We start from the raw sequence: 16645 nt of genomic DNA, 5'->3' as shown, positions 1-16645 counted from the left end.
GAAACATGTTATTTCCAAATGCTTGAAGAATCTTGAACGAGAATTGTGTCTGAAAATAATTTTATATTATAAGGACGTTATTTTTGTAGAAGTACCAGACAATTTATAGTAAAAGGAAATTGTAATGGGTCGGAGGGTAATCAATGAAGAATTCAGTGATTGGACTCACTAACGTTCACTTAGTAAGAAAACGTGGATGTTTGAAAATATTCAAAAATATTATATTATCAGGAACGTAGCGTAACCGGCACGGCACGTTTCATGCAAGACATATATTATTACGTGTGTTTCAAATGTGTATGCGTATATATAGCGAAACGGATCCGGGCATACACAGCACGTTTCAGACAAATGCATGAAGAAATTCTCGAAAAGAATATTTTGCCGGTGCCGGGCACGAACTACACGGGCGAGTAGTACCATACATACAAATCAAACGTCGAAGTTCGTGGTATGCAGCGTTGCCAATGTTCCAGTTTAAACTGGATTCTTCCAGTTTTTTTCCTCGATCCAGTCATCCAGTTGAACCCTAAAAACTTCTAGTTTTTTGGAATATCGTCCAGTTTTATCCAGTTTTTTATATGTGTGCTCTAGTTTTATCCATTTTATGTAAAATAAATTTACAATGATATATATTATCTCTCCATCCACCTACCTATTCCTTGAGTAATTTTTTTTTACATTTATTGTTCGACCTTGGATCGATCTCTCTTTTCTTACATAGTCAACTCAGTATTGCTTATATTTCCGAATTCAATACGGTTAGCACGCAGTGCGTGTAGTGAAAATATACTGTTTTTCAGTCGTGTTTCATGTACCTCATGGACTTTTGCGACGGGCGAGGTTGTTATTTGGTTCTTCCCATTTCGTTCAATTCGTCGGTGTTTTGTGGAAAATGCTCAAACGAAGAGCAAACCGAATGCTGGAAACTTATCAAACTACTTCAAAAACAGGCTATCACTCAATTTCTATCTTATTTAACAGCCTACCAATGAGCTACACTTTGTTTCAATTTATATAAATTTCAGATGTTGTAGGTCCTCCAAACCATTCTGAAGTTCAAACCTATTGATCTACCATAAGAGGTAATATTTAAGGATACCCCATTTTGATCTTCATACTAAAATTTGGGTTGGACAAGTTTTATATAAGAAGTAAATTGCCAATGAATAATACCAAAAAAATGAGAGAAATAGCTTCTCAATACCAAAACTTGGTAATTTCAATATCAAAGTAATATTGAGCAGTGTTGTTTTGGCATTGAATGTGCTCATTTGAATATTGGAATAAAATTATGGGAAGTTGCTTATGGTATTTTTCTTTTTGGTATTTTACCTCGTATCTTATGCTAATCCGTACCTTTTTGAAGTAACTATTCGCAGTTTTGCGACGATCTTCTATCAGCGATTTTATGGATATGAAGTGATAAATGCGAGACTCTTCAAGTTTTGCCGAAATAAAATAGTCCCACAAATATCGTTTCACAGTAATTACAGTTACAGTTTTATGAACTCTATATAATTACTACCCGAAGCTTCGAAGAAAATTTTATTTCTTTAGCATTGGAATGGATAAAAAATAATTTTATATAAATCATAGCCAATCTTCTTAAAATAAAACGGTTCTTCAGGATCCAGTTTGTTTGAGAGCAATCTTCCAGTTTTTTGAATAATATTATTGGCAACCCTGGTGGTATGGGTGCGTTCGTCGCTCTTCGGTACGACATCGGTTCAATCATCAGTAGCTACGCCTGGCTCAATTTCGTCCACGCGAAATTACTCTCCCGCTCCGAAAACAAATTTCTCCGCTCCGTCTGCGCTGCCGGTCCGTACAGAGAAGTTGCTATGCCTGATAATATGAATACATCATGGATTTGTCTGGCCGTGTCGGTACGTGCCGTTTACGCTACGTGCTGGATAATATAAAACGGCCTTTATTGTGCAAGTTTCAGCGATTCGAGCTTTAACCCTTTTACGACAGTGGCAACTACATTGCAACCAAAAATTTAATTTTTTTTAACAATAAATTATCACTTCTAGTTTTATGTGGTAACTAGTTCTGATCAACATACCTGATTTTTTGAGCGCAAAAAAATAAAAAAACTATTCATTTTGGAGCAATTTTTGTGTTAACAATTCCCGAATTAGAGCAGCAAGAGCAAATTTCCAGAAAAGTAATTGAAAAACAGTCAATTTGTTGAAGTTTTCAATACATTTAGGACCTGCTGAGTCTGATCATGAGTTTTATTAATTGTATTTTGTTGAAACTAACATCAAAAATGCAAATATAAAAAAATATATAAGAGGTTGTGTTCAAGACACGACCGCATTATTGACGTAGAACTACACTATGGTTTAATTCAAATCGCTTGTTTACAACTGCGGTTATTATTTTATAAAGCTACGAAAATTTTGAAATAACTATTCTACCAGTTTGGTAGCCCAGAAATGCTTTTTTTTATTGTAGAATCATTTGACGATAATTGTTTGATGATTCATTCTAATGCTCGCAGAGCAATACATGCACGAGATAAGCGCAGCTGTCATCCTTAGTGAAGAAAGTTTTGCTACTGGCAAGCGAAACCAAATGACATACAAAATTTCAGAACGACATTTACTTTCTTGTTGACTAAGTAAACGAAATTAACTCTATTTGTTAATCTCAACAACCTCGGAAAGAGTAGCACTGCTTCATTATGATCAAGATTAGCGCAAATGAAATCCCAAATAAATTAATAACTTATTATAACTAACTGAATGACTTAGTATTCCCCAAATAATTCTTTGGTGCACAACCTTAACACCTGCTTCACCATAGTGTCAGTTCAATGCATTGATGTAATGTGAAAGGCACCAACGAAGCATTTATGATAACGGAAAACAAACAATGTTAACTGCTTGGAAAAGGCTGAATATTTGCCTCAGCAGAGATCCATTATCAATACCCTAGCTTAAATATTTCCCTTCCGCTATCTCTCCTCCTTGTTTATATTTATCATTACGACTGCATAATTTGCAACACCAAATAATCGTCAATCATAGCATAAAAAAATAGGCTATTGTTGCATCGTTACAGAGCCAATGCACACGAGAGCAGATATAAATGGGGTTTCAGCGTAGCGAAGATGCACTTTTTATACAAATATCCATATATCGATGGTTTGAAGCAACTAAATATACACACACTTATCTCCGTTTTGTGCTCTTCTCAACAGAAGCTTTTTCTGTTAATATTGCCAGTGTAGATTAGCTTAGATGTCATCCTTTGTGGAGGGAGTTTTCCTACCGCCATGCGAAACCAAATCACTGACAAAATTCCAGCACATTTATTTTCTTGGTGAGCTGACGATAGCCTAGGCTTGATGATTCCCCACACAATTGTGTAGCTCAGAACCTTAATGCAATGACGTCAGTTTGATTCAATGATTGCAATGCCAGAGACATCAGCGAGTGAGTAATTTAGAACAAGCGATATTCATTGCTTTGAATACAGAAAGTTTGCATTCCTTCCTTGCTTGAGACTTTAAACTGCTTCAGTTCATTCGTCTCTAACCTTCAAAAAGGCCCTTGGGAAACTTTACTTATCCATAATAAAGGGTGTGTCACATCAAATTGCATCACGGAAAAAACGCTGTAGAAATTCGCCCAGTAGACCGATCCTTTTGAAAATTTTAGACAGTAAAATAAAAACTATTAAACAACTTTTGGCATTTTCTTTTTATTCATACTTCGAGCCCAAGCCTGTATGCTCTCACCTTCCTCTTTACCCCGTCCATAAGGTTCTGTACAACGTCAGGTTGTAGTTTTTTTTGAACAGAAATCCATTTTCTCTTGAAGTCCGCCTCCGATTTGACAACTTTTGGGTTTTTCCGGAGGGCCTGCTTCATAATCGCCCAATATTTCTCTATTAGGCGAAGCTCCGACGCGTTGGGCGGGTTCATTTCCTTTAGCACGAAGGTGACCCCGTTGGCTTCGTACCACTCCAACACGTCCTTTGAATAGTGGCACGAAGCGAGATCCGACCAGAAGATGGTCGGGCCCTCGTGCTGCTTCAATAGTGGTAATGAGCGCTTCTGTAGGCACTCCTTAAGGTAAACCTGCCCGTTTACCGTGCCGGTCATCACGAAGGGGGCGCTCCGCTTTCCGCAAGAGCAGATCGCTTGCCACACCATGTACTTTTTGGCAAACTTGGATAGTTTCTGCTTGCGAATCTCCTCCGGAACGCTGAATTTGTCCTCTGCGGAGAAGAACAACAGGCCCGGCCGCTGACGAAAGTCCGCTTTGACGTAGGTTTCGTCGTCCATTACCAGGCAATGCGGCTTCGTCAGCATTTCGGTGTACAGCTTCCGGGCTCTTGTCTTCCCCACCATGTTTTGCGTTTCGTCGCGGTTAGGAGCCTTCTGAACCTTGTATGTAGGCAGGCCCTCCCGCTGCTTGGACTGCTTAACTACGCGCTTGTGATCTTTTTCACTGACGGAGCATCCATTTTTGCCGTTCTTCACCTTCCGGTCGATGGTTAGGTTCTCGAAGTATCGTTTTAGTACTCTGCTGACCGTGGATTGGACGATTCCCAGCATCTTACCGATGTCCCGATGTGACAACTCCGGATTCTCGAAATGAGTACACAGGATTAATTCACGACGCTCTTTTTCGTTCGACGACATTTTTTCAAATTTACGAAAAATTGATAGTGAAGCATGGCCAACGTGATCTATACACTCCTATCTGATTATAACCGAAAGCGGAAGATATAATTCCTAAAAATTAAGTTTCTACAGCGTTTTTTCCGTGATGCAATTTGATGTGACACACCCTTTATCACTCAGGCATTCGATCCCTCGCCGTTCATCTCGTCCAGCAACGATGTTGTTCAGTCAAATTTCTCGCGAAGAATGAAAGTTTGCCTCAGCGAGATCCACTGTTTATACTCTAGGCAAATATTCCCCTCCGTTCTTCTTCTTTTCCTTTGACGGAGACTTTACATCTTACGATTTCCCTTCGTTGCTCGTTTATAAGTTGCTCTGTTCGGGAAAGCACACAAATGGACAGAACAAATGTATGAGGAAATGGGAATGCTTCCTATTTTCATCAATTTAAACCATATACAGACTATGGGATTGTAATGTAAAGCATATCAAACAAATCTTACGGAATTTCCAATTCGTTTGGTATGTAAATCGCCAAAATCCGTTCGCTGCAAAAATAGTAGACACACCGAAAACCTACAGCCGTTCATTCAGGACGCACACGATTTGAATTAAGCGGTATAATTCGGTTCCAAGACATTCAATTGTAGCCTGTCTAAAAGAACTATTACTTAGATTACAATACTAAGAAATAGTGGCTATGCAGACAATTGATTTTGATTAAGATGAATTCACAAGAAGTAGTTTTGATCTAGTAGTTTATACAATGAAAATAATTAGAAATAGCCTTGAGAACCATCAAATAAATTTGTCACTGTTTTCACCATTTTATCATCGAAGACGACTGTAATTTCTGGAACTGAGGACATTTCTCTAGTTTTCCTATTGTTCAAAGAACACACAGCTGCATTCGATTTCAGTTTAATTTTTCACTAGGGACGTAAAAGTTTATCAGACCAGAAACACTTAGAAAATTTATCCTAGGGAACAACAATTTTCTGCACATCTTCAACACCAATAATACAATCTGTTTAATTTCATTTTCCAATAAATAATCTGACCTGCATGATTGATTTTCCAAAGTCTTTCAAGGTAGTAGTAATGCTAGGATAATGTATATATCTCTTTTTCTTAAGTTGGCATATTGTAGTAAATAAAAACATAACAAAATCGCATCTCATCTCATCATCTCTGTTTCTGTCAGCTTACGAACTAGTCAATAGATTGTGAGGGGAGTGTGTAAAACGAATATCTTCTGCTCGATTGCTTCATCAAGGTGTAGAGAAATTGGCAATAAATAGACCTCGAGTACAAATAGATACTTACAAATAGTGTAAAAATTAGCCACTCGTTTTCACATATGTTTCTTAGGAAGGATCCGGAAATACAATCGGTGTGTTTTTGATGTGCTTCATTCATCAATACTTGCTTTGAAATCAATTTGCAATTGACATAGCGCGGTGTGCTTGGCCTCCGGTACTTATGTTTATAAAAATGTTTCGTTATCTGTATGTTATACCACCAGTTAGATTGTCTAGATAATTTATATAACGCACTGTCCGTTTGCTGAATTATATCTTTCTTACACTTTTAAGTAGACGATATGGAAGGAAATGCTGTTCTGTGGTTACCATTAAGTACACGGATATTACATTAGTTTACATTATGTTTAGTCTTTCATGTTCTCTTAACTATTCGCTACTGATGTGTGTGAATTGATATGTCTAGAATACAGTCCGACTGTTTCCGATGCTGCGCGCAGGAAGACTGTTGGTGCGTGTGGTCGGACTGTCACGTGCCTGTCGTGTCATACGTTCCATCAATCTTTCAACAATCATTTCAAGGGTGGACATCGAAATTACTCACCTGCGAGTGTGCCAGCACAATACTTAGGCATTGGACCCATTCCTCCGCTTTGTTGCCATCCTTTGGCTTCAATATCAACGTTTGATCCCCGGTGAAGATTTCGAACGCCTTTGGGATGTTTCGTGCTCCCCTTGATACCTTGACAGATCGAATCTGATTCACATCGATACTCTCACCGCCAGTCTGCGAGTAATAGAACCACAAAATATAACAGAATATAAGGGCGAAAATATCCGAAGCTTACCGATCCTTTGCAGGACAAGTGAGCACCGGACAGGGTGAAATAACGTGTGCGCCATCGACGAAATAGCCGCCATTTTCCTTTCTTTTCCTTGAGTTGCCCTTCGATGACTGGCTGATTGTTTCCGTGCAAGAAGTCCATTGCTTTTTCCGGGTGATTGCATAGGAAGCAGCCCCACTAAAAAGGAAAAGTCAATATGGGTATCCAATGGAAGGGCTTTACTTAAAGCGACCAGATGGTCAGAGGTCTAACGCGGGACACAAAAAAACAAAACGTTATGTATATACGTTATGTGAACATAAATCATAGTTTAGCGAGTCTCATTTATTCGAGAAACTCTTAACATGTGTCCTTGAAATTAAACCTGATCTGTATTTTTTCTGTCTAAGTATCGGAACTCAGTTGTGATTTTTCGATAGTTTAGATTTTGTTCACGCCTGAAAATCACTCGCTCAGTCATACCATTTAAGCCTGGCAAGCACGATTCAAATTCTATAATTTTCATCAAACTACCGAATGGAAAGCTCGAAAATTCCAATCCATTTTTCATCGATTTTAGTGCTAACGTATGCATTAAAAATGAACTGATTTCGGGTGGCTATTAAAAAAAACTACAAAAGATAATTTAATGGAACAAATTTTCCTTTAATCTTACGTTTATGAGGCCTATACATCCTGAGTCACTTTGTGTCCGCCAGATATAGCCGATCTGGTATTTACAACATCCTCTCCCTGCCGCTCCTTAAGCCGGGAGAACGAAGCAAGTGGCCAAACGGTGAAGGAGAATCTGGCCAAAATGGACATTTTTATGTGGAAAGGTCAGACCTTTCCGGTGAAAGAAGTGAAAAACTACTCTTCGTGCTCATAATGAAAGACGAGACGTACTTGATACTAGAATTCAACGAATGGCAGGGGACCGGGTACTTTACGTTCCCCAGGTAAGCGATGACGTCGAATATATCATACACATTAAGTTCTCGAAGAAGGTCCTTCTCTGACAGATGAGAAGGGAATGTCCAAGTCAGTCTTCTTTTGAGTCACATGGTGAACGGGGAGATATACAGTACGAAGTGCTTGCCGGAAGCTGCAAAGGTGATGTGGTCTGTATGCCGAACCTGGGATCAGCCCATTTTGCCAAAAAACCACCGGAGGATGGATCGGTTGGAGATAAATATCGTCGCCCGAAGGCCAAAATGGAGAGACAGCTGACCACCCACGAAAAGGTAAAAGAACACGCCGACATTCATTTTTCATCGGCCATGGCTGTGGTTTCGGCCAACTTCCGTAAGGCCGCCCAGTGCTTCATTTACGATACTTCATCAAACAATCTTGCCTCTTCCTGTCCGTGTATACTGGTATAGTTTTTCCGGCTTATTTAACACGATAAGCCCTGACCGAGCTAGAGGACCAAAGATGAATCATAATATTGAAATATATTGATATCGCGGGACATTTTCGCTTCTTTTGTCAAATGCGGGACGACTTTTCTGAGGAGTCAGTTGGAGTAGACTTTCGTAGGTAATCATGATAATCGTTTAGACTCATTACCTAGCAACGGATAAGAAATATGTAAGACAATTCTGAGAACCGAAGAATAAGCGGGAGTACTCCTACCAAAACTTCCAGACTCATCGTATGTTTCGAATGCAAACACCCCATGGCTATACGCAAACAGCGATGTTGTGTTCTCTCCAGCTAAAGGATATGAAACTTAGCAGCTGATCGGAAGCCAAAACTACCATGTTCAAACACCGATAATATCATTGTTTTGTAAAGCTGAATAAGGTCTCTTAGATGGGAACCCCACCATGTTCCGGTTATTTTTTAGAGAAAATTGATTCTTTGCTTACATTTTTTTTCAGATACGCAATGTATCTTCCCCAGGTACATACATGGAGTGCCTGATCGTTTTGCCAGATAGGTTTGTGCTTCCTAGAAAAAAAAATAGGTGGTTGTATCCAAGACACAACCACTTAGGACGTAGGACTACGCTTTCCTTTTATATAATTATTAGTTTATCGTCAGCAAAGATGTTCACTCTACAAACACCATACGGGAAGAGAATATGTTCACAGAGGAGATGCAATATTTATACGCTAACATCAGCGTGCTTACCTTACTGTACAAGGAAGGAGAATGACTCTTCTCGTCATTCCCCTTCATTGTTTCTATTCTCGCGGCTGCATAAGTTGCCCGTTATTGACAGCACGGTTTGGTAAGCACACAAATGAATAGAGCAAATGTATGGGAAAATGAGAATGCTTTCAATTTTCAACAATTGAAACCATTTATAGACTATGGGATTGTAATGTATAGCATATCGAACAAATCTTAGAGAATTGATAAGCAAATCTTCAAAATCTGTTTGCAGCAAAAATAGTTATTAACGTCAACTTCATTTCATCAAAACGTGACCTGTTTTCTGATTTGGCAATGGAAGACGTAGTCCTACGTCAAAAATTCTCCGTAGAGAACTAGATACCTAGCTATTGTTTCAGTGAGCAGAAGATATATTATATATAAGCCTTCCCAGAATTTGTCAGTGAGTGGTAGGCTTATGGTCTTTTGTTTTGGTCATGGCTTTTACATTATTTGACCGCTGGTGTACACGATCTTATAGATGGATAGTTTAATTATTGTTGTATTTATTAAACAAAGTTTTCATGCTGAATCATATGTTTGTACCTAATTTTTAATCCTTTATTATGTTAGCCGCGGTAAGCTTTCCCGATTATTCCGCGGATAATTGGGGCTCTACAGTAATTATTTACTTGTATTCAAATTATATTCCAAATTATATTTGAGAAACACAAATTGGACCAATTAAAACGTGGCACATAGTGCATTTGAAGAATGCTTGAAATTTCACAATTATTCAATTGTTTATCTCAAGAAGAATAAAATGTTACTCATTGTGATAGAAGCGTAGAAATAGTCCAGCAGGCCAAGTAAACGGACTAAATTCATTCCTAATGCTGATATCACACACATAGAAACACACACGGCTCGATAGAACGAAAGGGACGCAAACATGTTGCATCACATTCACTACACAAGCCTATCTCGAAGATTATGAAAAAGAAGAAGAAGAAAGCCTCTGTATCGAAATGTGGAACATAATAAAACAGAATACACGTAAAATAATATGCTCTAGAGGCGAATGAACTGCAAAGTTTTTCTTTGTTTTAAGAAAGAAAGAAAGAAATAATATGCTCACTTCTCGTTTGGTGGTCTTAGGAGCAGCATCGCTGCCAGTGAGCGTCGTGCGGGAATAGATTATCTTTTAAGGTCATGTGAAGTAGGAGTATGGAGAAGTGGCTCTTTCCGCAAGGGTTTGATACCAACTATGGAATGGAATGGGGTGGAATGAAAACACATTTGGGAGCGAGTTGGCCAGCACAATAAACCGAGCGGACATCATTTGTTTCTAATGCTGATTTCACCCACATATACACATACAGGAATGGAATAAATGGAAGATATTGCCATTCCGATGTGAAATGTTTACTACTGAAGTAGTAAAAATAACTAAATAACTAAAAAGTTATTTGAAAATTTTTCGATGCATTCTAAAATACTATCCGAAGTAATAAACAAGCGGATTATATAATATAATTCCGTAGTTCTACGTCGAACATGCGGTCGTGTCCTAGGCACAACCCTTTACCATTTTTTCCTACTTGTTCAGTGCCTAGATTTTCATCCTACGTCAAAACACACCTCCATCGGATCGATTACAAGTTTGTCCGATCTGCTTGTGAGTTGTCGAAACAGATTTCGTACTTACCATCTAGAAAAAATGTATATTTCAAAATGAGGAAAAGCTTGCCTCGTTTGTTTTGATAAAAGTCTGGCCACGAAAAGATCCAAAAAAGCGCTTTCCATATTGAAACACCCATTGAATAGAACTATAAAGCAATCAAGCAGACCCACCTGAAACTGCAAATCCTCACTGCTCGCTTGATCCGGCGTGCTGACCGCCCCTAGCTCGAAAACATCGAAGAAGCCAGCATTCCGCAGCTCGTTGACCAGTGTCTCCTGTTCCTTCACGTTCGGGAACGCACTGGTTACCAGCGTGATGAACGTTCTGTTCTCGCACTTCAACGTATCCCAGCAGTGCTTCAGTCTACTCACGCTCGGATCCCAACTGCTGAGCGCATTCTGGGGTGCCCGAGCCTGCAGATCCAAAAACATCAGATGTATCCAGGTGCGCGGGTTACGCGTCCGCATCGTAAACATCGTGCGTGAGTACAGACAGTGTGGGCCACGAACTTGGCAAGCGAAATGCAGCTTAGCCATCTTCTTCGCTCGGCGCTCCTCAATGATGCACTTTGCAGGTGGGGGCAATCGTTGGGCAACACTCTCCGTGAACGCTTTAATTTTGTCCAAATGCTTCTCGCAGAAGTGCTGTATTGTGTCACGCATTGGGTATGGCTCGAAAACACTCATTCGTTGGTTCACAGTGTTGCTGGCGTTCAGAAGCGTTACACTGCGGTTGTCGTTTCGTCGTGATGTGACGGTAGCGGGACCGGAAACGCTGACCTGATTGCTGGCGTCTGCGTTTGAATTGAGCGAGAGTGTTGTCAACTGGGGTGATGTTTGCTGGGAGTGATTGTTGAACATTGTCGGTGAGGCCGGAGAAGCGTGATGCACCTGCACCATTCCGATCGACCCGGTTGACTGATTCAAACCTCCGAGAGAGTTTTTCCCGAGTGCTCCCGTTGATCCCATCAGTGTATTGGGACCCTGCGAGTATGGCCTTTGAGCACGTGTCGGAGATGTTGTAACGGTAACTCCTCCAGAGGTGATTTTTGTCTGAGGGATGCCCCACTTATTTTCGCCCGTAATCGTCACATGTTGACTCAAGGGAGGCGGTATCGGAGAGGAAAAGTTCTGCACGCTATTGTTTTTATTGGCGAAAGCGATTCCAACATTCCCACTGGAATTGCTATTCAGGATGTTGCTGTTTGAGTTGGAACCACCACCCGCACTGCTTCCATCGATGCCACCAGCTCCGCTAACTCCACCGCTGACTCCGGTTCCTCCCGTTCCCCCACTGGTGCCGTGATGTGGCTTGCCGGATTCGTCCAGCGCACCCGTATCTAAAAAATATAACCCATAATAATAATCATGTTTATCATTACAATCGCGATACAATTTACCGCCATTGTATTGCCCAAGTAACTGCGAGGAGCTGAGCCTGGTCATAGATTTATGTAGGCCTCCAACCGAACCCCCTGCGATGTTAAGCCTCGTCATGCTCTTGTTTCCGCCCCCACCGGAATGTAATCGGCCGGTACTTCGGGAATCACCCAGCTTCGCTCGTCGCGTGTACCTGCAATTTTCGCAAAAAAAAAACTTATTACTAAGGGGGCAACGAATAAAGTAGACCACGCATATAGGGGAGGAAGGGGGTTAAGTAAATCGTGACAATTTGTGAAGTATGGTGAAAGGAGAGGGGGCTTGGACTTTTTGTAACGTCACATGAAGAATATTTAAAAATTGAAAAAAATGTTTAGAAAATAAGTTTATCTTTTTTAATTACTTTTCGTTTTAGACTCGATTTACAAATATAACAATATTTTCGATGAAAGTAATTTATTTACCAAAATATATGTGTGAACAGAAATTCAATCCAATGCACAATGATCCAGGCAACGGATTTAAGTGGAAATTTCCATCTTCTTTTTATCCCTTTTGTTTATTTTAGGCTCATTAGCATTTTAGCTGTAACAGAGCCGAATTTGAATCGTGTACATGTCACACGTTTGTCATATCTATACTATAATTAGCACATTACACAGTAGCCATTCTTCGGCGTTAGAGTATTCCCTTCTAATACCATTGCATAAGGTACAAATTTACACAGTATCCATTTAGGCGTAAAAGTTTTTTTCATTCTGTTCTTCCATTATCCAGTTAGACCACCGGACAGCGGAGACAGTTGATTGATCATTGTTTAGTTAATTATAGAACAGCAGCCCGAATGTGTCTTGCAGAGCAGAGCAGTTGTATGGATGAATCGATCTTTTTTCGACCGTTGATCGATCTCCATCGCTGATGATTGTTTCGTAGACGTAGTTATTCTGTAACAACACAAAGATGGTCAATGTGGGCCCTGAGTTTTGAACTCACGATCGATCGCTTACTAAGCGAACGCGCAACCAATGTGGCTACGGAGACCCCCCAAATCTCCAGCTAAAGCTCGACATTTATTCTCAAGACAAAAACTGTCTTCGACGAAGTTGTTGTATATAATGAAGCGCTCTTTTTTATGTTGTTATGTCTCTGTGTTGTCTGTTTTGGATTACCGAAATTTGAGGTAAAATAAACCGTCTGACTTTTTTATCTTTAAAGATAGAAATAAACATTGTTCAACAATGTTGTAGTCCCAGTTATTGAAAGCATTTATGAGAAAAGTATTCCTATATCTTTCAATACAACCGATTCAGTGCTTTTGTTCTAAGTTACATTAGGGTCACCATAAAAAAGTGGTTTTCACTCTAACCTTTATATTTCAGATTCTACATGCACACAATCTTCAGAAGACTTTTAGAGCTTATCAAGACAAACATTTTGCGATGCAGAACTTGTCAATATCTTAATCCTACTCAAAGTTATTGATATTTCCTCCCCTAAAATACGCTATTTTCATTTGGTTTTCATTCTTTTTGTGGCAAACATGGAAAAATGTATACATTTTTGACTCTACATAATGGAAAATTTTAAAAACTATGTTATTTTCTTTATTTGTGTTGTATTCCAACCAATATCCTCCTTATAAACCCGTATTCCAGCGGGTGGTGGGTGGTACAACACTGATGGTGGCAATTGTACAGCAATTCCAACTATTCCTCTGGGGTTCCCTGATTGCTTCCACTTGGTGGTTGAATAAACTTCACAGATTTCACAGCACAAAATACATTTATTCTTACAAATATCAAACTACATTTTTTATTTTACATTCAGGAACATGTCTTAACAATTACTTATACTGCACAAAAACTGAACAACAATGTTTTTTTTTATTCTCCTCTCTCTCTATTTACAGACATGACAAAAAAAACAAAGCAAAAAACAAAACAAATTCTAACTGACTCTCACAAGTACTTCTCTCGCGTTATTGTTTCACAACTGGGAACTCAGCGCTTTATAGCAAAGTAAGAGCCAGGGATGTACTGTTGGGTTTGTTGTTGTTTACTCGCAGACAATTTGAGTGAACTAAATTTGTAATCATGAGCTTTTTGGGTAAAAAACATCATTAACTTTGAGTAGGATTAAGATATTGACATGTTATGTATTGAAAGGTTTTGTCTTGATAAGCTCTAAAAGTCGTCCAAAGATAGTTTTAATGTAGAGCTTGAACCAACACCGAACTTGAGCAAAAAACCGCAAAAAATAACTCAAAAACCATAATACCTACATCTTTCTGGTCAAAGGATGAAATGTAGGAAATCATTTGAATTAAAAAAAAAACTTTTTTTTAATTACGCTGAAAAAATATATTTTAAAACTAGATTTTTTTACTCGAAAACGTATTTTTTCTAAAAAATATATATGGAACAATTTCAAATGAAATTAACGAATGACAAAACATAAGTATTTTTGATTCGAATGAAAGTTTGTATTCCGTTTGGGTTGGAGGAAATATGAGTTTTCCACAGCATTTGGAAATTTTTTGACTCAAGTGTAGCTTTTGAAAAGGGGGTATCGATTTTAGTAGGAGAAACCTTGATAATTTATATCTCAAAAAGTGAGTCCTAACGAAATAGTGTCTTACAAAGAGTTATAGAGTATTGATTTTATTTACAAAAAAAAAACTTTAATTTGCAATATCTAAATTACACATTGTTTTATTTTTTTTTAATTTTTATCATATAAAATAGAAGTAGAAAATTTGAAAAATAGGTACAGAATGTTAAAACTATCTTTGACAATATTGTGGAACCTTGAATTTTTATGAATTTTCGAAACATCGAATTTTTGTATGTTAACAATCATTTTTAGCCACAAATTATGAATCCTGATGTGATTTAAAATAAAAAAGCTCTTTATTAATCTCCTTCTAGATGCAGCCATTCTCGAGATATTTGAAAAAAACATTGCTAATTTATTGTCTTTTTCAATTAATTTTTTTTTAAATTTATATATGTATTTTTAAATTTTTTTAAAAGTTTATTCATATAAAATAGAAGTCATGTAGAAAATTAAAAAATTGGGTACAAGATGGTAAAACTATTTTTTAAGAACTTTGTGGAACATCGATTTTTTATGAATTTTTTAAACATCGAATTTTTGTATGTTAACAATCATTTTTAGCCAGAAATTATGAACCCTGATGTGATTTAAAATTTTAAAAGTTTTCATTAATATCCATTATCGAAATATTTGAAAGAAAAACATTTCTAATTTATTGTCTTTTCCAATTTTTTTAAAATTTATATAATATTGCTCATAATGGATCATCAGTTGATTTAACAATTTTTTCTCTTCATTTAGCTGGTGTTTCTTCAATTTTAGGGTCTATTAACTTCATAACATACTAAAATTCGATGTTTCAAAAATTCATATAAATTCGATGTTCCACAAAGTTCGTTTTACCATCTTGGACTCATTTTTTAAATTTTCTACATGACTTCTATTTTATACGAAAAAATTAAATAAAATTGAAAAATACATATAATACATTATAAATTTAAAAAAAATTAAAATTGAGAAAGACAATACATTAGAGCTGTTTTTTTTTTCAAATATCTCGAGAATGGCTTCATTTAGAAGGAGATGAATAAAGAGCTTTATTATTTTAAATCATATCAGGATTCATAATTTTTGACTAAAAATGATTGTTAACATACAAAAATTCGATGTTTCGAAAATTCATAAAAATTCGATGTTCCACTAAGTTCGTCAAAAATAGTTTTACCATCTTGGACTCATTTTTTAAATTTTTTACATGACTTCTATTTTATATGAAAAAAATTAAGAAAAATTTAAAAAAATACATATAAAAATTTAAAAAAAGATTAAATTGAAAAAGACAATAAATTAGAAATGTTTTTTTTAATATCTCGAGAATGGCTGCATTTAGAAGGAGATGAATAAAGAGCTTTTTTATTTTAAATCACATCAGGATTCATAATTTGTGGCTAAAAATGATTGTTAACATACAAAAATTCGATGTTTCGAAAATTCATAAAAAATTCACACAAAGTTCTTCAAAAATAGTTTTGCCATCTTGTACCCTTTTTTTAATTTTCCACATGACTTCTATATTATATGAAAAAATGAAAAAAAAAAAGTATTTTTGATATTGCAAATTAAAGTTTTTTTTTTGTAAATAAAAAAAGAGTACTAATTTTTACATTTCAGTCAAAAAATTCCCAAATGCTGTGGAAAACTCATACTTCCTCCAACCCAAACGGAATACAAACTTTCGTTCAATTCAAAAATACAAGTTTTCAAAATCTGCATTTATTTCATTTGGAACTGCACTATGAATAGCCCTTACAATTTCCCTCAAACCACCCATACATCTGTAGATGGGCACTTTTACGGGGAAAAAGTGAAAACAACAAAGTAAACATGAAAAAGTTGTTGTTGGGATAAAACTTTCCCTATAGCAGGGGCTTTCTTCCGATGTATGGGTGGAATTGCAAGGGCGATTCATAATTTTTTTTGAGAATTAAAAAAAAAGTTTTTGAGAAAAATGAAGTTCTATTTTGATAAATTTTTTTTATTCTTGATGAAAATTTTAAGAAATTCCTAATTTTCATTATTTTGTAGGTCTCATAGTTCTTGAGTGAGATTTTTTTTGAAATTGATTTTTTTTCGTAAAATCTTAACCCGAAAACAATGAGGCCTACAAAATGTTGAACAAAATAATGAGATGTACG

At 37.1% G+C, this 16645-nt stretch overlaps 1 protein-coding gene across 1 annotated transcript in view; it reads right to left on the bottom strand.

Annotated features, from left to right (window-relative positions):
• Positions 1-5536: 5536 nt before the first annotated feature.
• LOC129769308 (protein melted) overlaps positions 5537-16645 on the bottom strand; it is a 37530-nt gene continuing 26421 nt past the window's right edge. The window contains exons 6-10 of the mRNA XM_055771467.1: positions 11915-12087; positions 10686-11854; positions 6756-6929; positions 6512-6694; positions 5537-6444 (exon numbers count right to left, since the gene is read on the bottom strand). Coding sequence (XP_055627442.1) covers positions 6370-6444; positions 6512-6694; positions 6756-6929; positions 10686-11854; positions 11915-12087 — 1774 coding nt within the window. The 3' untranslated portion in view covers positions 5537-6369. The remainder of the gene's footprint in view (positions 6445-6511; positions 6695-6755; positions 6930-10685; positions 11855-11914; positions 12088-16645) is intronic.

Source organism: Toxorhynchites rutilus, chromosome 2, assembly GCF_029784135.1.
Source record: "Toxorhynchites rutilus septentrionalis strain SRP chromosome 2, ASM2978413v1, whole genome shotgun sequence".
Classification (NCBI taxonomy): Eukaryota; Metazoa; Arthropoda; class Insecta; order Diptera; family Culicidae; genus Toxorhynchites; species Toxorhynchites rutilus.
This window is presented reverse-complemented; position numbering and strand designations above follow the sequence as displayed.